The sequence below is a fragment of the Papilio polytes genome, unplaced genomic scaffold, assembly GCF_000836215.1.
Source record: "Papilio polytes unplaced genomic scaffold, Ppol_1.0 DF823935.1, whole genome shotgun sequence".
NCBI lineage: Eukaryota > Metazoa > Arthropoda > Insecta > Lepidoptera > Papilionidae > Papilio > Papilio polytes.
The window spans coordinates 2350877-2377728 of record NW_013525269.1 but is presented as its reverse complement, the minus strand read 5'-3'; the positions used below and the strand labels follow the sequence as shown (position 1 = coordinate 2377728).

Below are 26852 nucleotides of genomic sequence, written 5' to 3'. Positions count from 1 at the left end.
AAAAGCCACGTTATCGCTGAGTAACATGCCATTTTTTTTTAATTTCACGTGGACGAACTCGCATGCAACAGGTAGTATGACGTAAACTAAATTACATTTCATACTTACACTCTAATTTATCTTCAGGACGGCCGGCTTCCAATAGAGAGAGGTAACAGACGATGTCCTTGAGCGAAACTCTCGCTGTGTGAACTTCTAGAGTAGACGGACGACGCATCAAGTGCCTAAAGTCTAAAGTAAAGCGGATAAACATGATTAATGACCGCTCTAGAAGTTTGCTCGTTTTTGTGTCTACTGTTTCATCCATTAATTATGTTTTTTATAACTTTTCTTTGCTTTAGTTTTACTGAGGATTTAAAAAGAAGGAATATTGAATTAAATTGAATCTTATTTAGTTATAGAATCATGAAAACAGCGATATTGTTAATAATTTGTCGATCTTGATTCATTTTCGCTTAGCTGAAGTGTTTTTTTTTAATAATTTTAGTTTAATTTAACCAATCTAATGATTACTATAGTTGAAAACCTGATCTATCGTTTAAAGGGTAGTCGGTACCTATTTTGTACCTCCATTCGATCATAGGATCAAATCATCGCATCGATCAAAAGGATCCATTGAACCGTTAGTAACTAACCTTCAATTTTAGTGGACTGGTTAACGCGTAATGAATTGCTGCTTTTCCTGCTAGAATTGCGCGACATCTGGCTGTGGCTGGGGCTCGTCTCGTTGCGACGCTCCAAGCACAACTCGTGAGATGAATATGACGGGTGGGTAGTCACCGTGAACATTGGGTGCACGCTCCCTGCCAATGAGTTATAAATGTTATTGTATGTTTTAAAAAAATTAAAGGTAATGTTGGAAATTGGAACTTGGAAGGTTGAAAAGTTGGAATGTTGGAAGATAGTAAGGTTGGAATGTTGGAATAGCTGTATTATTGTTATTTAGTTGTATCATACCTGTACGACTTCGAGATCCCTTCTCACTGCCTTCGACGGAGTCCCCAGAGCTTCTCCCCAGTTGTTGCAATCGCTCCGCCAGTCCGTGGATCTTCGAGGCTAAGCTCAATTTACCCTGGAGTTTTAACACACTTTAAAATAATCTCGATAATAAATTAATAATACAATCAATTTAATAATTTAATTTTAATACAAAAGCGATTTTCTATTTCCTATATCAATTGTGTTTAAATTACGTATATACCTGATGGTCTCCATGCGAGGTTACTGGCGCACAGGCGGTGGTGGAACTAGCAGCCGCCATTTCTCGCAGCGCCGGCCGCCGATCCCGTCGCACGAACGACAAGAATAAGTGCCTATAACGTGGGCATACTGACATATTTGCCTAACATCTTGTAACTACGAGTTTCCACTACATAAATTATTAGTATAAGGTGACAAACGAAAAAGCAGCCACAAGAATTTATGAAAATAGCAAATGTAGTGCTCATAAGCATCTATATTGGCAGATATGTTGCGTACCTTCAATCAACTGAGAAATGACAACACGCAAAGAGTATTTCTCAAATCCACTTCCCCATTTCCATTTTTTATTTTACGAAAAGGAAAGAAAGGGGAAGAAGACTAAAATTTGGTCTCCTGCACGTGCATTAATCAGCCGAAACCCGGAATGGCATCCACTTGATGCTTCTCTGACATTGCTCCTTAGCTAGCCGGCCCACTTGTGCGAAAATGTTAAAGCTCTATGACTGTGAAAGGCTTGGCAGCGAGTGACAATAAAAACAGACCTTGAGAGTTCATCAGGCGTTGATACTTCGAGGAAGGTATCCAGAAACCACCGAAACCCTTCATAGTCGATATCCTGGAACAAGGAAATATCCGTATAAATCATCATCATCATCATCTCCTTATCCTACTCCCGTAGGGTCGGCGCAACAGGTTTTTGTCCTCCACATAACTCTATCATACGTCATCTCAGTCATCACTCCCTTTTTGATCATGTCACCTTTTACACAATCCATCCATCTCTTTCTAGGTCTACCTCTACCGATGTACCCTTCCACACTCATAACTAACGTTCTCCTTGTAACATGCGATTCATCCCTCCTCATAACATGCCCATACCATGCTAACCTTTTACTCCTAACCTTCTCTACTATGGGGGCTACTCTCAAACTTCCTATCCGTATAAATAAAATAGATAAAATATAAATCAAATAAAAAAGATTTTTTCTTTAAAAATAAAATATACGGCAAGGAAGTGTCGGTGACCGTTGCTTAGTAACGGTAAGATTCCCCGCGGTCGATCTCTACCGAGATCTCTACATTTCGGCCATTTTAGATTTTTATTTACCCTTACATTAGTGTGAGTTCAGCATTTGTGGCTCCATGTTTTATTTAAAATTCCTTACAAGAGATTTTTGTACCACACAGATAAGATATTATTAACATAACTTCCTTGTTCAGTCATTAAGTGATCACTGCATTTAAGCTAAGTGGCTGTTAAGAAATCATTAAACGTTTCAGAGTCCTAAAGTATATATATTTAAAGAAAAGTGATGCATAATACTTAGTCTTCTATGTGTATGTACGATTTTGGACAGCTAAGTAACTTTTTTAGATTTCGCAGATTTTAAATAGCGACAAAGTTAAATGAGAGTACTCTACAATTTGTCAGCAAATGTCTCAGAAATTATAACAGTATTAGTATATTTGTTTTGAACTTGGTCGGGGCTTTAATGTCGTTACCATGGCAACGCACGAGATCTTTGAAAGCAGCTTTTCTCAACCTCCTTTAGAAATAAGGACGTGTTTATCTTTTGTGAGATATGTACTTAACACTTGCAAATATTCAAAGAAATGTTATTTTGGAGTAAAGTGCTATTTAACGATATTTTTTGTAAGGAGTAAGTGCTTAATGTAGATGTAAGATACTTGGGTTTGACTACAAAGTAAATGACAGACGCTTAAGGATCCAAGATATAAAATTTAATACAAAATGGATTCCGTCAACATATTTTCTCATTAAAAAGATCGTGCATTTTCAATTGGAAAATGTAACGAACATTTACAAATAACTACTTTGTCCTCACCATCTCTAAAAAACATTTGTCAGAAACTTTTTATTTCAAACATAAAAATTTGACCGTGCGTTACAAAACAATTTTACGTCTTTATTTGCGATCTATTACAAAAAAAAGTACCGTTTTGTTTCCTTTGAACCGAAGTAAACACGCCTAAGATAATATTAACAGCAAACATTTCTGTGTTCCGGATCACTGCGACTATTATCAAAGGAAAATAAATTCAAGTGTTGATATTTCCAGAAGATAAATATAAAAAGTTATGTTAATTTACGTATATTGCAAACAAGAATCGTTATTGTAAATATAGATAAATATGCAACCCGTGGTACAATAACCGTTTTCCAAATCAAACACTGAATTATCAAATTCATTTTGTTTTTTAAATAAATAATCATGAGTATTATTAAATCCATCAGTAAATTTCGACGTATTTGTCTATTTAGGCCTTCTTTTCCCAGTCCTTGACGCCCATATTCTTAACATCGCGTTCGACGTCATCTAGCCACCTAAGCTTCGGCCTTTACTTCCACCTGGCATACATTCTAAAAGGCGTTTAGGAACTCCGCAATCGTCTAAATTTGATGACCTTGATGATTTTTGTCTATACATACATCGTGGTTGTATCACATTCGCCATTGATTACCAACAGCACCATAAATGCGAAGCAATATCTTACACTCAAACATTAGTCCCTGTATAATAAGATCCTTTTCTTAACTTTAAACATCGTTCAGAGAATTGGAAAGATTTGTCCCGCCATTCTCCGAAAGACATCGAAAGTTTTACGCTCAATGCGGACCCTTTCATTTCTATTGACTTTAAGAACTTTTAATTGAATTAAAAGAGACATCAAAGATAACAAAATCTAAACTGGATTTACAAAGTTAGAAAATTGTACAAAAGTGGCCTTACGGGATTAACATTCCAATTTATTAGTACTTACAATCAAATCATTGTTAAGTCTTTTTACGTATTTTATAGAAGTTTTAATTAAGATAATCTTTCATAGTATCATATTAAATAAATTATAAACCTTTGATAAAAATAAACCCTACTTTTTGTTAGTTTTTTTTTATTAAGTCTGTTTTGAGGATACAACTTCGCAAAAGCAACGATGATATCGTCATTATTTATCCGGATACGACACCAATATTTTTATTATGCTACATTAGTGTACCGTTAAATATAAGAAAATATTACCACACAATATCAAATAAACCCTCATTATCATACTAATATTATAAATGCGAAAGTTGAGATGGATAAATGGATGGATGGATGTTTGCTAGAGTTTATAAACTGATCGGATTTCGAATCTGGTATAAATGTAGATGGTAGTTGGTGGAAATGGTGTAAGAACGCATAGGCTACTCGTTTTCTTTTAATATCACGCGGACGGAGTCGAGGGTGAAAGCTAGTGTAATAAAACTTTTGTAGTATTTTCTATAATATCTCTTAATAAATAAATTATGACTAGCAATTATCATAAATAAGTAGAAATAGGATAATATTTATAAGAAGCTCGTTAAATATTTCCAGTTTGTTGATTATTATAATAATGTTAAAGTATGTGGGTCGTTAAGAAAATATACGTTTACAAGGTACACTGATTCTAGCGAAATATTACTTGTGCAATATTCTTACTCCTTTATTTTTCTTTGTTAGACTTGAGTCCGCTAAATGTTTGCTCCGTTTCGCTTGTTTTTCACGCAATTGTTGCCCAAAGAAAATTCTAACAGTAGTCCAAATTCTTTGACTACTAAGTATTTCTAAATGCAACCCAGAACATCGGAAAAATATTGTTTCAATATCTCAGAAGTTTTCAATTGTGGAAGAAAGAATAAATACATTTCAAAAGTAAAAGAGAAAAGGAAAGGAAAAATCCTTGGAAAACTAATATAGTACATAATTATTTTTTTAAAGTAGGTAAATTTCTAGTTTAATATTGATAAAAACATCTGAAATCTGTCAGCAGGCGTGCAGTGTGCAAGAGCTATAAATATTGTCGCCGTTGACAGTATTGTTGCGGTGATTTGTGTGATATTTCTTGCGAATGACGTCAACAACTTAGATGGTGGGCTTGATACTTATCTGTGACGTCACTTATGACAAGAACAGAGGTTTAGAATAAGTTTTTCTATTTTAAATACTCTAGTTTTGTTTTATGTCGTTTGGTTACGTCGTTCCTGACCTCCTTTAGAGAATATTGCACCGTCGTTTAATTAAATTGAATGTTAAAATTATTGTATAGGGAGATTTAATATACCTTTTGCTACATGTCAAAGTCTATGTATTTCTACTGAGTTTTTTTTTATATGGTTATTGAGCCATTGTCAATAACATTTAGAAGATTACGAAAAATAAAGTACGACTTTATCCTTTTCATTGTGAACGTAAATAGGTAAATAACTTGAGTAAGATAAATAAATTTTATGTACAAACATAAAATAAACAGTCGCCGAACTATGAATAGAGAAGTAGGCTGCAAATGAAATGCGTGTTCATTGTATCAACTTCGCTCGTAAAACATCATACATTTATTGATAGGTCATGAATTTATATTGCTTTTTACAACCATAGACTAAGCAGCGATTAAGATAGGTAAAAAATAGATTTACGTAATTTAAACACAACTCCAGTAACCTGGAGTACAAATTCCTATCATATTTTTTTTTCAGAAATTACTGATTGTGTTTTTTGACAATCGAAATTGTAAATTTTAAAACCGAACCTAAACCAATGACTTTATTTATTAGGTGAAACCATTTATAAGTAAAACTAACATTTCCCATAATAATTTTAATTAAATTCTAAAATCATATAGGCAATAGACGCCTTTATGTCTTCTATAGTAATAATACGTTTATAGTAAATGTTGAATTCTTTTAAATCTCAATTTGAAATAAACTTTAGTGAAATTAAAATAGAAATGGTCATTCTGATCGGTCTCTCGACTCTGGCGTGGCGATGGATCTTTTAACGGAGCGTTTAATTACAGAGTCGTGTCGTTTAATTAAAACTAAAGTTAATTAACAGTTTGTTTTCACAATCCGACTACAGACTGAACGACTGTATTGGTACAATATTTATTTAAACGTTTCAATCGATGCTCATTGCAAATAAATTAATTAAGTAATAAAGGTATTCAATTTAGACTATATACTCGTAATCTATGACTTTGTCTCGATCTTTTTATAAACATTTAAAAACAAAAATAGATACACATTTATCCTTTCCCTACGGAGGTTCAACACAATATGTACTACTCTTACAAACATTTCTTGTTTCTTCTTTCAGTCGTTGTATTTAAATTAATTCCCTTCTTATGCATATTTTCTTTAATACTATCCATTCATGTTTCCTTCAATCTTTTCAAAAAATAATGAAATTAAAATCTGTTAATTTGTGTAGCTACAAAAGTACAGACATTTAAAGACGCATCAACATAATATAGTACTATTATTGCGTCAGGGTTTGATAAATAAGTGCTCTTATGCCTCCAATGTTCAATGATGCATTAATATAATCCAATTATAAGTTTTCGCTATCGTTCCGATCTCACTCGGCGTGTGCAATTGCATAGAAAAAGTTTCTGATTGCTTTTCCAACTGAGTTAGAACTCCGTACCAGTGAGGGTTCCACATTTAGGTAGAGTCAAGGCATGAAATGAGAATAAGATAAAAATGTCAATGGATAGATTTGTCAAACTAACCATGAATTTGTAATTGCCTAACAACTTTACAAAAAATGCGTACGTCTACTTTTTTAAACAGTGCGCTATTAACGCCACAGAGTAGTAAGTTACAGAGTTTATCGTCGAAATTCAATTTGAAAATGTACCTTAAAGTGTGACATTTTAAAAGAATCTTTATAAGGAAATATAGAGATGTTAATCTGTATTACGTTGTTTACATTTGTCCTAATGGAAACAGATAAGGAGGACGGTCACCAATCACCATTACTTGAACTTTACGGTTACTCGAGCACGTTCCGCTTTTAGCTACAACAGCGACCTCTACTTCTTAGATATATTGAATGACAACACTTTACAATCTTTAAAAAAAAAACAAAGTATGACGTTAATCACAAAAACAGAAGTGTTTTTAATTGAATGAAATGCTTTTTTTTGTTTTCAATTAAAACGCATTGACTAAACTCACTATCGCGACTAAGTCTGCGCGCAATTAGAAAAAAAAACTAGTAATAAACATGTTAATGTTACTAAGCAGTAATGTAGCTTTCTGACGGTAAAAGAATTTTTGAAATCGGTTCAGTAGTTTTTGAGTTTATTTGTTATGAAAATTTCATTAATTGTTTATAATTATTAGTATAGAAATATACATTTACAAAACTTTAAATCAAGTACAATCTCAATTACGTAAAGATAATAATTATCACATGTAACTGCGTTTAAAATTCACCTCAAGTTTATGGTTTATCTCCATTTCTAATTCAGGAAAGTAATTAACAGTCTACAAACACATCCCTTCCCTGTTCTCACATACGGAGATACATTTTACATGTTTAAATAATTCCATACATTTAAAAGGGATTGAACGAGGACGTTAATGTGTTTCGGTTTTAATCAAAATTCCGAACACAGGATTTATATTAACAGTTACCCACGGACTTTTATTTGCTTTATTCCTTTTCCTTAAAATTTTCATTTAAAATACTCTCTTAACAAACTAATATATTTGTATCTAAAAATCAGAACCGAAATTTGATACCAATCCATACCAAAACAAAATAATTTTGGTGCGGTTTACACCACCGAACTATTCAGTAGTTGGGCCTAAAGTCGCGGAACCAAATTTGAAGTGCTATAAAACATTAGAGAAAAGGCATCGATTTTATGGAACCAGCTTTAGATCGACTCAAGTAAACAGCCAATGTGTTCTTCCTGACTATGCTCTACATCTAAAATTCATCAAGATCCGTTCCGTCGTTGAGGCCAAAGACATCCATCCACCTAAACTTTCGCATTTAACAGTAAGATTTATTCCTAACGGTATTTCTAATTAATAATTACCTTTGAATATTAAGCTTTAATAACTGTATTAATATCTCAAAGTTGTCTAAGCGTTGAAATGAGTTTAAACACGTTGTGGTTCTCTTTGAGAGGCAATCACAAACTCAGTCCGTTCGATTGCATACCAACGTTGGGGAGGGGTGAAATGAAATGGAACGATCATTTGCAATTCAAATATAGATCTGCATACCAAAGAGAGCATGTTTTAAAGGACACGTAGACAGGAATTTAGTATATAAACGTGTTAAGTCGTTCAGGTTGGATTTATATTGAGAATAGATTTCGCCCGCGACTCCGTCCTTATAGAATTAAAAAAAGCAAAAGTAAGTAGCCTATGTGTTCTTCCAGATTGTCCTCTACACCTCTGCCAAATTTTATCTAAATCCGTTTAGCCGTTTAGGCTACAAACTCTAACAAACATCCATCCATCCATCTAAACTTTCGCATTTATAATATTACAAGCTTTCGCCCGCGACTCCGTTCGCGTGGAATTAAAGAAAACAAAGCTGAGTAGCCTATGTGTTCTTCCAGAGTATCCTCTACGTCGATGCCAAATTTTATCGAGATCCATTCAGCTGTTTAGGCTACAAACTCTAACAAACATCCATCCATCCATCCACCCATCTAAACTTTCGCAATTAGTAAGATAGTTAAATAGTAAAAATTTAGACGTGAGTTCTCGTTCGACAGAGACTTTAAAGGCGATAGTTGATATTTTTGGAGGACAGCTGTTTCATAAAAGAGAGTCCTAAATGAATGATAATAAAATATTTTAATAAAAGCCATGTCTGAACGTCGTGTTACTGTAGCTCGTAAAGATCCACATAAAGACACTAGTACTGCTTCCCGTATTTTCTCTAAATAATTTTATATTCTCGTTAAAATATTATCTCTTTCATAAAAATTCATAATTTTGCGTTATCGTCTTACGGTATCATGAAACCGAAATGAAAACGTAAGTCTTTCTAGAAGAAGCTGAAATTTATCACTATAACAAAATACCAATTAAATTAAGTTTTTGAAACTATCATATTAACTATTTTACATAGATACTTTGCAACTTCGTTCGTGTGAAATAAAAAAATATTAAAAACTAGCTTTCGCCCGCGACTTCGTTCGCGTGAAATTAAAAAGAAAAATAAAGTAAGTAGCCTATGTGTTATTCCAGACTATCCTCTACATCTATACCAAATTTCATTGAAATTCGTTCAGCCGTTTAGGCTACAAACTCTATCAAACATCCATCCATCCATCCATCCATCCATTCAATCTTTTGCATTTATAATATTAATATGAGGTATAAAGTATGAAGTATGATGTACCCTATGTTAAGGTAAATTACCTTTCTAACCGTGACAGAATTTTTAAAATCAGCCCAGTAGTTTTTGAGTTATATCAATACATACAAAAAGACAAATCTTTTCTCTTTATAATTTTAGATAACATAGTTACCTTAAGTGTACTTGTACCTTACCTTAGAAGAGAAATAAACTTCCTTAAAAACACTACGTAATAAAATCTACTCCATTTTCTTACTTACTATTTGGTATATAAAACTGAATGTGTTTTTTCTCCAAAGAAATGAAAACATTGAACCGCAGAGAATGTTAGATACAAGCAAATTTCCATCCCAAACGTAAAAACTCCATCTGAATAATATTTTGGTGGCACGTACGAGTTGAATTCGCAAATGCAAAGGCGCAATTTACATGTAAAGTTTCACCTACACTTTTATAGGACTTTGCTATAAGTTTGGGAACGAGCTGGAAAGGTATCAACGTAATATTTTATACCACTTACCGTACATATATATTGTTATAGAGAGTAAAAGTATTTACTCTTTGTGACTGAAACAAAAACCAGCGTAGATTGGTCGCAAAAACTTGAAAATTGCGTGTATAGCATAAGTTACTTGACCTATTTATGTGTCATTCGTGTTCTTCCCTGGAGTGTCATACAATTTTTATTACGTGGCCTATAATAAACTAGCTGTTGCTCCCGACTTCGTCTACGTGTAATTAAAATGTATCCTACGTTACTCACTGGAAACGTAGCTTTTTAATGGTGAAAGAATCTTTGAAATCGGCTCAATATTCTCTGAGTTATTTCAATACAAACAAAAATGCATATCTTTCCTCTTTATAATATTGAGTATAGCTATAGACTGGAAACTGTTTATAAATAACAGAAAAATAAAACAATTATCAACATTCGAATAATAGCCAAATCTAGAAGTTACAAACTCTAGTTTACACCAAGTGAAGTGTACACAAAGGTTCGTTAGAAACATTGTTAGAGGTTTATTTATACTGTGAGTTGAACTCGCGATGCCAACATCAAAGGCGTTAGAGTCAGTAATCCAGCAAAGTCAGCTGAGATTCTCTTCATTGCTGTACGTTGGATTTAGAGTCGGCTATTTCAAGCACTGCAGTGATTAGTATTGTGCAATTGCGGATTGAAATGGACGATTTATTTTCGATTTATTTTAGACGACGTTTAATTTTTAATTTAAGGAAAATTATTCCAACATCAACAAAGATGTTCTACAAAATATATATGGTTACTACTACTATCAAATGAAATATAACATACTGTAGTCCTGATTAAGGTTATTAGTTTATAATAATTTGATTTAATTCTCAATAAAACGTTAAACGAAGTATTAAGAGCAGGCGTCATTAAGTTCAGAGGAGTCATCTACGTTACATGATTACTTCCGCGCCGCTACACTTCCTAATGAATAAACTTTTTCCTCGGCCCCTGGCGTTTGTGTTGCGGCAATTTCAGACTACGTTAACTTGCTATTATTTAAGCCTGACCGTCTATTTATTTAAACACACACATATGAGTTCTTAGTAAACGAATAAACAATAATAAAATATTTTATGAGTCTACAAACATTTCTTTTTAGTTTTATAGTAAAAAAAATATGTAAATAAATTAAAGACGTTTTAATGTTATTGTGATTAGTTCTTCCATTTTAGTTTTAAATTAATAGCATATTTAAAGTAGTATGTACAATATCTTCTCGTAATACTAGACAACATGTAAAATATTATTCTCATATTTTAGGAAAACATTTGTTTGGCGTAACCCCATGGGCTGGGAAATGTGCTATTGAGTACTACAAAAGCGTAGGTATGAAATGTCTTAGGGTAGTTTGTTTGGTGATATTCGAATGACGTCAAAGAAGCTTTCTCCGGATCTCGCGTAGGCAAGTAAAATATTATGGCGCCGATCTTTTATAATAAACGAAATAAATTTGCACACCGACGTTGCGTCAGAATGTAATTTGATATTTTCGTTTTTTTTTGCTCTTTTTATGACTTCCTTCCTGTCGATCAAGATAATTAGAATCTTCGATAAATTAAAATATAAAAATTAAAATATTTTAGAAAATATGCCCGGTAGTCCGAGCTTAGTTGAACTGATATTTGGGTTTTGATAAATTAAGGAAATAAATTGTTTAATTCTGGCAATATTTGTAAATTATTCCGGGAATGTAAATAACAAATAAAATTAATAACATGATGCTCTAAAATTTCCAGTCTATTTGGTTTTCAGACGAACACATTTCTAAATACTGTCTTTATTAATTACTCATGAAATGTGATACTCTCATACTTTTTAAATAAACATTTTACTTGCTACGAAGTTCTACAAAGCTGTAATTTGCATTGCTTCCATTAGACGTCAAAATAGGCCGAAGGAATAACATAATGGATTAAAGGGAAACAAACTTTAAGTAAACGGACAGAGATTACATTTCGTATTGGAGAAAGCGTTGTTTACTTTCACGAAATGGACTTCCGTCAGAATTGTTTTGTTTGGTGTACGATTCGCTTATAAACTTTCGGTATTTTTAATATAACCCAAGCTAGCTCTAGTAATGAATTTTAAATTAAATTAGTTTGACATGGAAAGAAAAACATCATTAACAATTTCAAACATTTAAATCATTGTTTAATCGTTACTTTAACAGTAGCTTAGTGTTACTTTACTAAATGTACGCTATAGAAAAGTCCTATAGCGACTACAAACTCTCGTCAGTATGGAAATTTTCAATAGCATATTTAAGTTATCATAATATTAAGTTTTAATGTACAGGGAGGTACATATATGTGAACAAGATTAAGTTAGTAATCTATTTATAATCCAGGCTCGGTCTTTTATTTACAAACAACCTGTAGCAACCACTGATAGTAACTTAGTAAGGCTGTAACATAATTAGTGGTCTAACGAAGCGATAAGGCGCGCGGAGCTTTAGAAGCCTCCAGAGGCTTAGGCACTTTGATGTCACCGCTACCCGCTTCTATGATGTATTATGTAATTTAACTTAATAATTAAGTTGACTTTATTAAATTACTGGCTTTAGCCCGCGAGTTCGTTCGAGCGGGATTAAAAAGAAACTTAATTAGTAACCTATGTGTTATTCTAGATAATGTCCTACTTCTGTGCCAAATTTTATCTAGATGCGTTTATCAGTTAAGGCTGTATACTTTTACAAACATCCATCCATCCACCTAAACTTTCGCATTTATGAAATTAGTAAGAAGTAAGATGTTTTAACTTGAAGTATGACAAATTAAAATACTTTTTTTTTTCAGAACAATTAGTACTAATGCGAACTAAGCCTTTAACAAAAAAAGTTTGCGTGAACAAGTCCTAATACTTTTAGTGTTGGTAAATAACATACTCCCACGTAATAGCTCTTGTAGCCTAAAAGGTCGTTGTCCTTATAATGACGTCATCAGCATTTCCCTGACCCTAAGGATTGTTGCGTAAAATATTATGATGTCGATTACACTTAATAGTAAACGATATAGGAACAGCGGCGACGTATGACGTCATCAAGATAGGTAGGAGTCGTGACGCAGTTAATATAGATTCCCATTTTATTGATTTACTTTAGGATGAATAGGAATAGTGTGAATCATACTAATATCTTACTAATGTTATAAATGCGAAAGTTTGGATGGATGGATGGATGTTTGTTAGAGTTTGTAGCCTAATCGGCTCGACGGATTTTTATGACATTTGGTGTAGATGTTGAGGATATTCTGGAAGAACACATAAGCACTTTTGTTTTTTTTTTAATTCCTCGCGGACAAAGTCGCGGGCGGAAGAAAAAACTAATAAACAGTATTTTTTAATTGCTAATATACAAATTTAGGGGTCTTTAAGTTTAAATCGTGTTTTGAATTTGAACTTAAATTGTTTAGTAGAATGGTTTAGTTACCATAGAAAACTAGATAGAAAATTAAAAACAAAGGTAAGGCAATCTCGCGATGCAAGTCAGGAAAGAACTTTATAACGAATTGTCTGCTTTGCTTTGTTCTCTAACAGATTCAAAGTTAAGAAACTTAAAGGAATTGAATGTTGGAACGGAAAAAGAATTCTCACGCATTGACGTAGAAAATTTTACTTCTTGCTAATGAAGTTACTACGGAGCTTTAAAACAAATAATTATTTGATAAATGATTTTTCTGTATTTTTTGTGTTAAATCTATGTTTTAATTGGGTATTTCTGAAAAAGTTACTGAATAATCTTTATATATGATTGCAAACGCCTAAGTAATTATTAGTGACTTCGCGCGTACACTTTTGACTAAACTATTGCACAGCCGTTTAGTCGCGCTTTGTTTTATATGAGCTTACTAGCATTCGCCCGCGACTCCGTCCGCGTGGAATTTCAAAAAGTGAGTTGCCTATGTTTTCTTCCAGACTATCCCCTATATTTATGTCAAATTTAATCGAAATCCGGTCAGCCGTTTAGGCTACAAACTCTAACAAACATCCATCCATCTAAACTTTCGCATTTATAATATTAGTATGATATTGAGGTGTGCACGCTACTCGATCTTTAGTTGGGCAACTAAACGGTTGAATGTGCTGCGAAGCAATCGACAATCGCACAACAGTTGCAACAAACATGATGCGACAAAAAAATATTAATTATAAGAATCGATATTCAAACTAGAGATTGAATGAATGAATGTTTGTATATTCTAAATTAAAGTTTATTTTACTTTGACAAAATTATAATTACGATCAAAGTATAATATCATGTTAGGAAGTCAAATTCATTTTAGATGATATCGAAAATAACTCTTATGCCCCCGAAAATTTGGTCTGTTTTTCATAAATGAGATATTCAAGGAAGTGGTTGTCTTAACTTCCTCTTAGCATTGTTCTCTAACTTTGTCAATCTACGGCCGCCACTTGGTTCTGTTGATAGAAAACGTGCCTTGCATATTTAGTACTGGAATATTTAGGTCAGATAAGACTCGCTTAAGCTAGTTACTAATTGCTTTGAATCACATTTATTGTTTATGTAAACGGTACAGAATAAATTAGTGAACAAGAAAGTGCCAGAGTAAAACCGAAAACGTCATTAGCTAAGTCCATTTAGAAAGGCATTTCATAGAAGAGTGTGTCAATCGCGCCATATTGTGACGTCACAGTTAACAAATTAAAAAAAAAGTTGAGTGTTCATACACATTAAATTTTATCGAAATATCCGAGTTTAAGCTGTTTTTTTCAGACTGTTATTTGATTGGTATGATCGTCCATTTCATTTATAAAATAAAACGACGTCACGGATAACAGCTAGTTTCAGTTATAAACGAATTCCTTTGCGACAAATTCCATGTATAGTCCCGATTATTTTTAAATGGTTCGATCCCGAAAGAATAAATGCGAATCGATTTATTTATTGAAGTGAATTTTCATTTCCTTCCTTATATTAAATTCCTGTTCCAACATTCCGTTCAGACAGCCTTCTTAGAAAAGAAATGTGATCAAATATTTTTATATTTACGCTTCAAATACATAGGCCACATCTATTTAGCGTTATATTGTGAAATAAAATACGAGGTTATAATTGAATTATATCACACTAGCTGTTGCTCGCCACTTCGCCCTCGTGAAATTAAAAAAAAACACATATTTTACTTACAGATAAATTGCCTTTCTAGGGGCGAAAAAATTTTTAAAATCGGCCCAGAAGTTTTTGAGTTATTTCAATACATACAAAAATACAATTGTTTTCTCTTTATAATATTAGTAGAGATTAATTAATTTTACCAAAATTAATTTCGAATTGCGTAAATTATTGCTTGCCTAGGACTTATAAATAAAAAGCAGCTCACAAATGAAAATGTGTCTACAAATATTCTCAGTTAAGATTACATTTCTTATTTAACTCTCCGATGAATATTTAGAAAATATTTATTATTCAAGTTATACGAAAATCTGTTTGTTGAATGAAACGAGAAATGTGTATTTCTTTATCAAAGGCCTGTTTGTTTAGGACCGGAGTGTGCTCGAATCTAACGTAACAAACTATTTAAGTTGTTTTTATTTGATCACGTCGATGTCAATATTTACTTATGTTTTACCATTGCAGATATGATTTTAACACTATACATACGAATAATGATTAAAGTTATATAGCGCCTGCAAAAAAAATACACTAAAACTTTTTACTGTTATTTTTATAATAAAAGAAAAGGAGTTTTAGGGGACATAAGAATCGAGAACACCGCGATGATCATGGATATCTCCAACACTAGAGGAACTGCTAATTCTTCGCCGCTCTTTCGTTCATTTCATTCATTCGTTCTCTTCTAGCAAGATACGTTCGTTGACTACCTCTAGTCGAATGATAAGGTCACAGCATAACTTTGAATGGAGATTTATTCGACCGCATAGTAATGACAATACTACAATCCATTCAGTATTTCACGTTCAGATTGAACTGGTGCCAAAAAGTTTTCATTGATTTCCACAAATAGAATTTGTTCTATTTCCACAACCCGGATTCTAACAATACAAAGGTTATAACTGTTTATTTCCTTTACATCTATTCTGTATCTATTTGTGTAATAAAAAACAAAAGAACAAGTAACGTTATTGTTATGGAATTCCATAATATCTTTATTATCCTGAGCCATTTTTTTTCTTCGTATATTCGTAACTCTAAACATTTTTTTTTATTTATTTTTGCATCCTAATTCAAAACAAAAATGAATCAATCTAGAGATATACACAAAATATGAATAAAAAATGTTTTGAGGATACATTTCCTCTTCCAATTTTACCCTTGTCTACAATGTAAGGAGATTTCCATTTAAAGTACAATACAATATAACATTCTAAAATTTATTTATAGTAAAAGGGAATAAAGATCTAAAACCGAAAGTTTAAAATGTTTAAGTGAATATTTTTAACCCCGATACGTAATGTTTGACGTCATATCGTCCGTCCTATATTTTGTGTGACGTCATATGCAATCGGTCGATTCGATGACGACAAAGGAAAAACAAATCAATCTCCTTGCAATGAAGTTGATTATTCGTTGACTATTTAATTTTGAAATCACGACGTTCACTTTGCAAGTATAATAGGTTTCTTGGTCACAAACATCTCCTTGAATAATATTTGTGACGTCTTATGCAAACTTGTACCAGCAGCGAAAAAAGTTTTTACGGACTTTTGCATAAAAAGATTGGCTCATTACTTTGGTAACATTAAATTAACTAAGTTAGCTTAAAGAACTTCGCATCTACGCATTTTTGTGCGCTTGTATTAAGTATTAAATAATAAAAAAATATCGGAATAGTCTATCATACACGCATTTTGGATTATAAGTTACAAGTGTTGGGTCATGTTTTATTAACAAACTAGCTGTTCTCGTGCGGCTTCATCCGCAAGAAATTATGAAAATTTTATAAATATATTGATAGCAAATGTCAAACTGACATGACATGACAAACCTTGGCAATCTTGCTTCCTTGATGTTGGCAGCAACTTATGGTCTCTTTCCCACATTAGGGTTTTTATCCAAATTATTTACACCCTGAGGTTTAATAGCGTAAAAGCGTGTATATAGCCTAAAGCGTGACATATGTTTAGGGCTTTTTATTAAATTAAGAATTTTTCAAAAATATGCTGTAACTGCTGACATCTTAGGCAACAAAGAAGTGTGTGTTTACGCTTTATTATAATAGTATAGATAGTACAGATAGGAAAGCGTTGCTTACAATGTACAGTCTAGATATGGCTAATACTATACTTAAAAGGTTTTTGTACACCATGAGACATTGTTAGTAGCGATCAGCGTGGCGCCATAAGATTAAAGATTAAGCCTCAATTCCAGTGACGCATTATCCTTGACCGTAATCTTTGCAATAAAACCTTCGTCTGTCATAAAATATGCAACCTCCTTACATCACATCTGTTATGTTCATGACCTTATCCTTCTTGTTTATCAAAATCCAACGTTTGTTTTTCATCTGTTTTTTTTTAATTTCTATCTGATAATGATACCTGATTTAAACATGTATAGATTTGTTCAGACTAAGAGCAGTGATGTTTGCAGTTTACATTATGTAAATGCGTTTAAGATAGTCAACTGCGATGTTTACTGAATTTTGAATAGATGTTTCGATTCGTACTCTTTTGAGCGTCGGAATAGTTTGTTTGTTTATTTATTTCTTAATAATCCAATTATAATGGGGTGCAAATGAGCGGCGCGAACACCAAGGTGATAAACGACGCCCATGGACATCGGCAACTACAAATGCGTTGGCGGCCTTAAGGAAATGGTAGGCTCGCTTCTTGAAGGATATATATTACTAATATTATAAATGCGAAAGTTTATATGGATGGATGTTTGTTAGAGTTTGTAGCCTAAACGACGCACGGATCTCGATGAAATTTGGCACAGACGTAGAGTTGTGTTGTTGAGTTGTGACGTATGAGTCTGGGAGAACACATAGGCTACTTAGTTTATTTTTTAATTTGCACGCGGACGGAGTCACTGGCGAAAGCTAGTAATATAATAATCCAATTATAGTGACCAAGCAATTATTAAACGTATCGGATTTTGATGATAACTATAGTGAAATATCACCGTCAATTTGGTAGGGTGACACGGCGTTCGCGGTGATTGGACCCCGAGGGAGCGAGTATTGCTCGAACGAGGTGATTTAAGTGACTAATAGCATCACTAACGGTGTCATTTCACAGCCACGTTTATATTGATTTAACTTCTCTGATACACGATGACTCCACTGCACTGACGCTCGTAATATATTGTCTCTTTCTTCTTCTACACAACAAAGACAACATGTTTTGAGACGAGCCTTACGGCAGTGGAATTGTATGGTTTTACATACAGATAAATTACTGCGTAGGCAATAAAATTCTAAATTGGACAAAAATTTATTGATGTAACAATACTAAGGAATGGTTAAACGTCGCTGGGAAACCAGCCATAAATGGTTGCGATTCAATTAATTTTAACTCAAATATTTCACATTCGAATTTAACTTAATCCTAAGATTTATTTTTGGGCTCAAAAATCACAACCTTAATAGAAAGTGCAACGACGTGAAGTGCCATTCAATAAAGTTAGTACTCGTGAAAAAAACGTTGAAAAAACATACGTGCTTAATAATTTCGAGGGTCGTTATGTCAGTTAATAAAAATCGAAACATTAAAACGAATGCAACATTTCGCAGATTCGCAGTATATTTTTATTTCCACTAAAGTAAATATTTAAAACCCTTTCAGTGCAGCAATATTTTGAACGGAAATGAAACTCGTTTTCAATAGCTTTCAATGAGAATATTTTTAGAGTGAATGTAAAGTGTAGTTTCGTACATAAATGCATACATTATGTTTAACTATATTTAATACAAGCTGTTCCTATGCGACTTCATCATAAAATTATAAAAAAATTATTTTATAGTTCACATTTGTCAAATTATCAATTGTGAATGTCCAAATGACATAACGTGATGTCTAACCATGGCAACCTTGCATGAAGGAACATGTTAGCAACAACTTATGGTCTCTTTCCCACATTAGGGTTTTTATCCAAAACATTTACCCATAAGTTTAATGGCGTGAAAATATATAGTCTAAAGCGTAACGTAAGTGTAGGGCTTTTTATTTTATAATAGATAATTATTCAAAAATGTGCTGTAATTGCTGACATCTTAACCAACAAAGAAGTGTGTGTTTACGCTTTATAATGGTATAGATAGTATAGATTATAGTTTAATTTATTAAATATATTTCAAAGTTACACTCACCCCATCCGGACTCTGCTTTTTGACCTCGCAGAATTCGTTAAGAACATTTTGAAGCTTTTTTGTTGAATCTGAAAAATAAAAACGATTGTTACGGTTCAACAAATATTTCTGTAGATAACTTTTGTTAACTCACAATCATTATGAATGGAATTTATCTATATTTTTATTGATTAACCGTTGACAGATTAATTTGCGGAACAAGTTATCATTTGATAGATCTATTGCCAAGTATAATAATTTGATGACTACTTAGTCTATATGTTGGAAATAAATATTGAAATGTAGCAATTTGGAGGTTAATGTGGATTGTGGTCTTTCTTGGAAAACTACTGAGGTATGGAACAAACGACTTTGTATGTATTTAGGCTCGTGCATTAACTTTCTTAATAGGTTTAGAAGGACATGCAAAAATACGACACTTATCTTTATAAAAGGAGTTAAAATACATATTATTAGTTTTCGCTCGCGACTCCGTCCATGTGGAATTAAAAAAAAAGTGAGTAGTCTATGTGTTCTTTCTGACTATCCTCTACGTCTATGCCAAATGTCATCGATATACGTTCAGCAGTTTAGGCTACACACTCTAACAAACATCCATCCATCTAAACTTTCGCATTTATAATTTTAGTAAGATAAGTTACATTTTAAAATGTCTAATCGTGGTATTAAATTATAATATGTTATTTCTTGCAAGTAATAATAACGAAATTTAATTTGTTTTAAAACTATAAATTATTACACTACTAGCTTTCGCCCGCGACTCCGACCGCGTGGAATTAAAAAAAAAACAAAAGTGAGTAGCTTATGTGTTCTTCCAAAGTATCCTCTACATCGATGCCAAATTTCATCGAGATCCATTCAGCCGTTTAAGCTACAAATTCTAACAAACATCTATTCATCCATCCATCTAAATTTTCGCAATTATAATATTAGTAAGATTATTAGTTATACAGCCGGTATTATAAAACTATTTGAGGAAAGTTGATTTTTTAAATTATCATTTCCCAACTGTACGTAAACTTACATACACACACTAAAACACATAGACTGTTATGACATGCCTTCTGTATCAAAATATATGTAACTTACACGAGGCTAACTCCTGCAGCTGCTGGAACTCGGCGGGCGAGAGCTTGTCCCATTGGAACCCGCTGCCCGCCGTGTTAGGCATTACACTCTGTAACAACAAAAAATTATTAATCATTTTAAAATAGCGAACAACAACATACTAGGAAACTTATTCTAAGATGTGAGTATTGAAGTACTATCTAGTTATATGTTTATGAAAGTCACGTTAATTTTAATTACTGCACATAATATACATATTTCTTAACTGCACTATGAATAGATTTATAAGCAATGTATTGTACTAGCTTTCGCACGCTCACCCGCCTGTGTGGAATAAAAAAAACAAAAGTGAGCAGCCTACGTGTTCTTCCGGAGTATACTCTACATCTATCCCAAATTTCATCGAAATCCATTCAGCCGTTTCGGATACAAACTCTAACAAACATCCATTCATCTAAACTTTCGCATTTATAATAATAGTACGATTATTGAAAAACATCGAAATTAAAAACAAGGAGTTTTATTGGAAATAAAAACCATAATAAGATGTACTATAAAAATACATTGCTTCTTACACAACTATAAACATTCACATTTTTAGTCAAGTAACGATTTTTTTTCCTATTTCGATGTTATTTAAGACAATTTGATGAATAACAAAAAAATAAAAGAAATGTGATACGGCGGGTCAAACACTACGTCAGTGTCCAACTAATGACGGATGATATCCGCGTTAAGCGATACTTTAATAGCAAACGTTCAGTTATCCTGACAAATTAGGAGTTAACATAAATAAAGAACAAACTGCGTCACCACATTTAGAAGAGAACAGAACACAGAACTAACAGAGAGTTCATTAATACCTATCTCTGAACTGTCGGATGAATGCTCTATAATTTATCAGAAATGCTAACCAAAGTTTGTATGACTTCATGCATTAGCAGTTCAAACTTTGTCTAGGAAAACCTAATTCATAATTACTAGCTACATCTTACTAATATTAATACGAAAGTTTAGACGGATGTTTGTTAGAGTTTGTAGCCTAAACGGCGGAACCGATTTCGATGAAATTTGGTGTAGATGTAGAGGATAGTCTGGTAGAACACACAAGCTACTCACTTTTGTTTTTTTTTATTCCACGAAGGCGGAGTCGCAAGGGAAAGCTACTAATATTATTAATGCGAAAGTTTAGATGGATGGATGGATGTTTGTTAGAGTTTGTAGTCTAAACGGCAGAACCGATTTCGATGAAATTTGGTGTAGATGTAGAGGATAGTCTGGAAGAATACACAAGATACTCATTTTTTTTTATTCCACGAAGACGGAGTCGCAAGGGAAAGCAAGTAATATTATTAATGCGAAAGTTTAGATGGATGAATGTTTGTTAGAGTTTGTAGCCGTAATTTCTGAATGGATCTCGATGAATTTTGGCATAGATCTAGAGCATAGTCTGGAAGAACACATAGGCTTCTTGCTATTTATTTTTGATTTCATGCAGACGGAGTCGCGGCCGCAAGCTAGTGGTTAATAAATGTTTTAGTTCATATTAAAATGTGTTCAAATGGTTGCAACGTCTAAAACATGCACAGTATGTTCTGAATATATTCATTCTTCTATTCATAGTGTCATCGTATGGAACTGCATGTAGATGAGACCAAAGGCTATTTAAGTACATGTGAGCATTGTATTCAAGTTGTCCTTTGCATTTCTGAAACTAAGCTTATAACAAAGGTTTATTTTACTATTATTTACCGAGTAAACTGTTACTTCGTAACATCTGTTCGTGACACACTACAGTTTTCTTTATTTAAAAAGAATTTTACTTGAAAGGAAATGATTACATTTAATAATTCTCAGGTAACTCAGTAAAAAAGTAAGTAATCTAAAGGATATTTCAATTAGTGAGCACTGCTCTTGGAGTCGTGTTTCCGGCGATCGAGTTTAACTAAATAAAGATACATTTCAATTTCGTTACAATTGCGAAGTATTTGCAGCATTCAGATATTTAGGTTTAGTTTTGAACTTATGTACATACTAGCGTTCGCCCGCGACTCCGTTCGCATGGAATTAAAAAAATAAAAGTGAATAGCCTGTGTGTTTTTATAAACTATCCTCTACGTCTACACTACACTAACTCTGACAAAGATCCATCCATCTAAACTTTCGCATTTATATATTAGTAAGATGTGGGTTTGTACAATATAGTGTTGTACATTAATTGAATTAATTGTGATTGTAACAAGCTAGTGCTTTAGGCTCTTATACATTGGACGGCAATGTCAAAGATACAGTTATCTGGAGGACGAATACCCGAAGCGCTAAACCTATTAGGATAAGGAAGGGATGATGAGATGATGATGAAATTGACCGGTAATGAAGCCTAAGGAATCTATTTTTCATAATTATAAAAATGAAAACATACGAGCCTTAAACACTTAAATGCACCGTCAAAGTATTACGTGATAAAATTTCTAAAAGGTCACCTTCCCTCGGGGTTTAATTTCCCAGCGCGGCCTAATGTGCCCTTCTTCGCTAAAAACCTTGAGTTATACGTAACGTAACACATTAACTATATTAACACTTAAGAATAAAAAAAACAGTAAGACAGTATAATCGAAAACTTTTAAATTGAGTAATGTTCGGTATCCCAGCTGCATTTAACCATTCGTTAGTGTTTTTTGGACGATAACTTTATGAAATGCGTTTTCGAACTACCTAACTTGAGTTTTACTGCATTAAAACATAGATCAATATAACAAATAAATCACAAGGTAATGACATAATAAGTGAGAACTTCAGAAACCCAGCATAAATTTAATAAATAAATCGTAACGTTATGCTCTACGTTATGTTTGAAAAGAAACGTCAATTTTGTGTCTGTGAAGATCCAATGGCTAGAAAAAATACCTCAATATACTTTGTAGTTCGTTACATGGCCGTAATTTCTCAAAAGGACAACGGTATATTTATTTAGTATTTGAACGTATAGAGTGTAGAATGTCATTAATATGTGGGATAGCTTGTTTATATGGTAAACAGCTGTAAGAGTATCAGGGTAATGTATTCCGAACACGACGGCCACGCGTGCGGTTGGTCCCTTAGAAAATCTTTTACTTATAATTTTGTCTGATAACTAAGAGGTACTACAAAGAATGTTGTTTAAAGTGAATATTTACAGTAATAACTGCTGTAGAATTGTTGAGTGGTAACTAAAGGTAACTTAGTGTAGACATTTGCTTCCAAATCCTGACTTAGGGAGCCTTTTAAATGACTTATTGTGGCAATAGGAAACATAAGTTTCACGTAACAATAAAGAACGTAATATAGCGTGATGAATAAAACTGTAGTTAACTTAAAATGAACCTCTTGTAGTACCTCCTTTAGTGAGCGACGATGAAAAGTTAAAGGAGTTTTGTCGCGTCAGAATTGCCACTCGTTAACACTTCTACACTAATTGCGACTTTCTTGTTAGTACTTTTATGTTCAAGTGTATTGTGTAATTTAACGATTGAACATTAATTAAACGGATTTAAGACAGTATTTTTATTATATTGCAGATTTTAATTAACATGGAAATAGTTCCGCTACACGCCTGTCTTTTGTTAAGGAGTATTCCACGGATCGAAGAGACTTTTCATGCAGCAAGAAATCCTGCTGCGGACTCCACCACTGTTTATTAAAGTTTTTAATCAATTCTTTTTTGTATTTATCAGAAATACAAAAAAAGAATGTCAATTTAACATTAGTTGCAGTCTTAACTTTAAATTTAACATCAGTAATGTGTTGTGTTGTGTTAAAATAAAATTATTTTAACATCGACTTCGTAATACACGTGTGATTGAAATTGTACGTGCCGTTGTGTAACGCACAGGAAATTCCTCAACAAATTGGATAACTCAAGCTTCGGTACGTGATCGTGATCACAAAAGATAGTTACATCCAACATTTCAATTTGGAAATAACAAAGTAAACAGACACATGTTAAAAAATATGAAATATACTAGCTTTCGCCCGCGACTCTGTCCTCGTAGAATAAAAAAAATCAAAAGCAAATAGCCTATGTGTTCTTCCAGACTATCATTGAGATATACACCAAATTTCATCCAAATCCGTTCAGCCGTTTAGACTACAAACTCTAACAAACATCCATCCATCCATCTAAACTTTCATATTTATAATATTAGTATGAAGTATGATTACAAAGTTTTTGTCTTTACACGAGCAACCGCGTGAGCTAGCAAACGTAGAATCTATGGGCAAAGAGAGAATTGTGTCGAAGCAAACTAAAGAAAATGTGTTATCCTTGCCTACTCCTCTAGAACACAAGCGTGAGTTGAAGTTATTCTTGGTCTTAAAAATATCTTAAAGAACCTAACAAACTTTATCCATTACGTCAAAGTTTTTAATTCTATTCCAAGGCCTTACAAACTTTTGAAAGCGGAATCTTCAGTAACGCCATTCATCTGAGTAACATCTGAGTAAATTGATTCTCTTAGTCCATATACTAACTAAATATTCAACAGAAAAACCCCCACCAGTAGCTGCCATTAAACGAACAAATCAAAAACGGCGACTTGCGGTTTTGATTTAGTTTAATTTGATTATTTATTTAATTCATGTAAGGTATATTACATATAATTGAAATTTTTACACTTACAAAAATAAAAACACTAGATATATTTATAACATGACATAAGGCGGCTACGTGTGCGTGGTGCATGATCGGGCTTGTCACGTAACCCTCTTAGGATGCTGTTGGTACTGTCCGGAACCCTGCGTAAAAGAGAAGCCGTCCGTTTGCGCCGAATGGCGTTAAAGCCGTCAATCCTCGTATGCGCAAACATCTCTGACGCACTGCAGTGTCGGGGGAGTCCCAGAAGCATCCTAAGGCTGTTATTATATTGGACGCGGAGGGCGCTGATAGCCCGTTGCATGTAACCAACCCACAGATTCCACGTGTAGAACGTCTGGCAGTACGCTTTAAAATGATGTTAGATCTATGTTTTTATTTATGTCCACGATTGTACACTCCAGTATATCTGTACTGTCAATTGAACAATTGAAAGGAATGGAAAAACAACAACAGCTGTTATAAAAACTACCCTCAAATTGTCGCTGAATGTGACCCGGGTCACATAACAGCTATTCGGTGAACGAGATGGCTTGTTCGTAAAAAGATATCGTTTCGATCCCCAGGATTATGTTGTTGTGATTTTGTAGCGATCGTCGGATTTGCTTAGGGTCAAACAACTTTAGTGTGTAATAGAGATTTGCAACCCAATGTTTCGTTATAAAGTTTACTCTGTTTAAATATACATTTTAAATATTTACATTTGATGGTGTTCAATTTTTAAAAAAGCTATTGAACGATCACTTATAGCTTACTAGCTTTCGCCCACGACTCCATCCGCATGGAATAAAAAAACAAAAGTGAGCAGCATAGGTGTTCTTCCCGACTATCCTCTACATCTATACCAAATTTCATCGAAATCCGTTCAACCGTTTAGGCTACAAACTCTAACAAACATGCATCCATCTAAACTTTCGCATTTACAATATTAGTAAGAACTAAGATTAAAATTTAAAACTGATTTTTAATGTAATCGTCACTAAAAATTGTATTTGTAACATGATTATTTGAGTGGTTCCAAAATGCTTTTTTCATATTTTTATTACACGGGAAACATGTTAATCGAATTTAATGTTATAAATCAAGATGTACGGGAATGCGTCATTACTAAAAAGTATATCTTCGTATTTAATTTACTCATTCCATTTTAAAATATAGGAAATACAATTTATACGAGTATTTAACAGACATTATAATCTAGTATTTATGTCGACAGTCGGGATTTCCCGCGTTATTTACGATTTTGGCGCGCGAACTCATAATGCTCGTCACAACACTAAAGTTTTGTAGTTTCTGTGAATTTGAAATATAGATTTTAAAGCACTTTCGAATTTGTAACTGTTTTGCAACTATTGACATATTTACTACAACAATATTTAAAGTGAATTCAATCATTTTCACGGGGAATTTATTTTGGTACAATAGAAATTTATTTCTGTTTTGTTGTTATGAATTGTTTTTGTAGTAAATGTTTGCAATTATGTTTTTAAATAAATAACTATGATACATTTTTAAGCCTCTTGTTATTAACCAATCATACTAATGTTATAAATGCGAAAGTTTAGAAGAATGGATCGATGTTTGTTAGAATTTGTTTCTAAAACGGCTGAACGGATTTCGATGTAATTTGGTAAACTTGTAGAGGATATTCTGGAAGAACACATAGGTACACCCTTTTGTTTGTTTATTCCATGCGGACGGAGTCGCGTGCAAAAGCTAGTTAGACATATTTACACGCTTGGCAATATTTATCTTTTGCTAGACTTGTAGATGATTAAAAAAACCATTGTCAAAGATTAGAGTTATATCAAATGCGACACTATGTATATGTAAGTGAATTCCCTTTAATCTTTACTGAAAATAACAAAATCCATTTCGTGTGTATATTTCCAGCAATAGTCAGCATTGGTCATTGAATCGGAGTGTAAATGGCTGTGACAATTTCCGTGATAAAGTATTGATCCGAGCCTCCGAGC

General features: G+C 33.1%; 1 protein-coding gene across 1 annotated transcript in view; it reads right to left on the bottom strand.

Moving 5' to 3' along the window:
- Positions 1 to 26852, bottom strand: part of LOC106101882 (diacylglycerol kinase 1) — a 60190-nt gene that overhangs the window by 6797 nt on the left and 26541 nt on the right. The window contains exons 2-8 of the mRNA XM_013281236.1: positions 20268 to 20355; positions 19179 to 19246; positions 1746 to 1819; positions 1202 to 1313; positions 958 to 1072; positions 636 to 803; positions 109 to 231 (exon numbers count right to left, since the gene is read on the bottom strand). Of these exons, the coding sequence (XP_013136690.1) occupies positions 109 to 231; positions 636 to 803; positions 958 to 1072; positions 1202 to 1313; positions 1746 to 1819; positions 19179 to 19246; positions 20268 to 20349 (742 nt within the window). The 5' untranslated portion in view covers positions 20350 to 20355. The remainder of the gene's footprint in view (positions 1 to 108; positions 232 to 635; positions 804 to 957; positions 1073 to 1201; positions 1314 to 1745; positions 1820 to 19178; positions 19247 to 20267; positions 20356 to 26852) is intronic.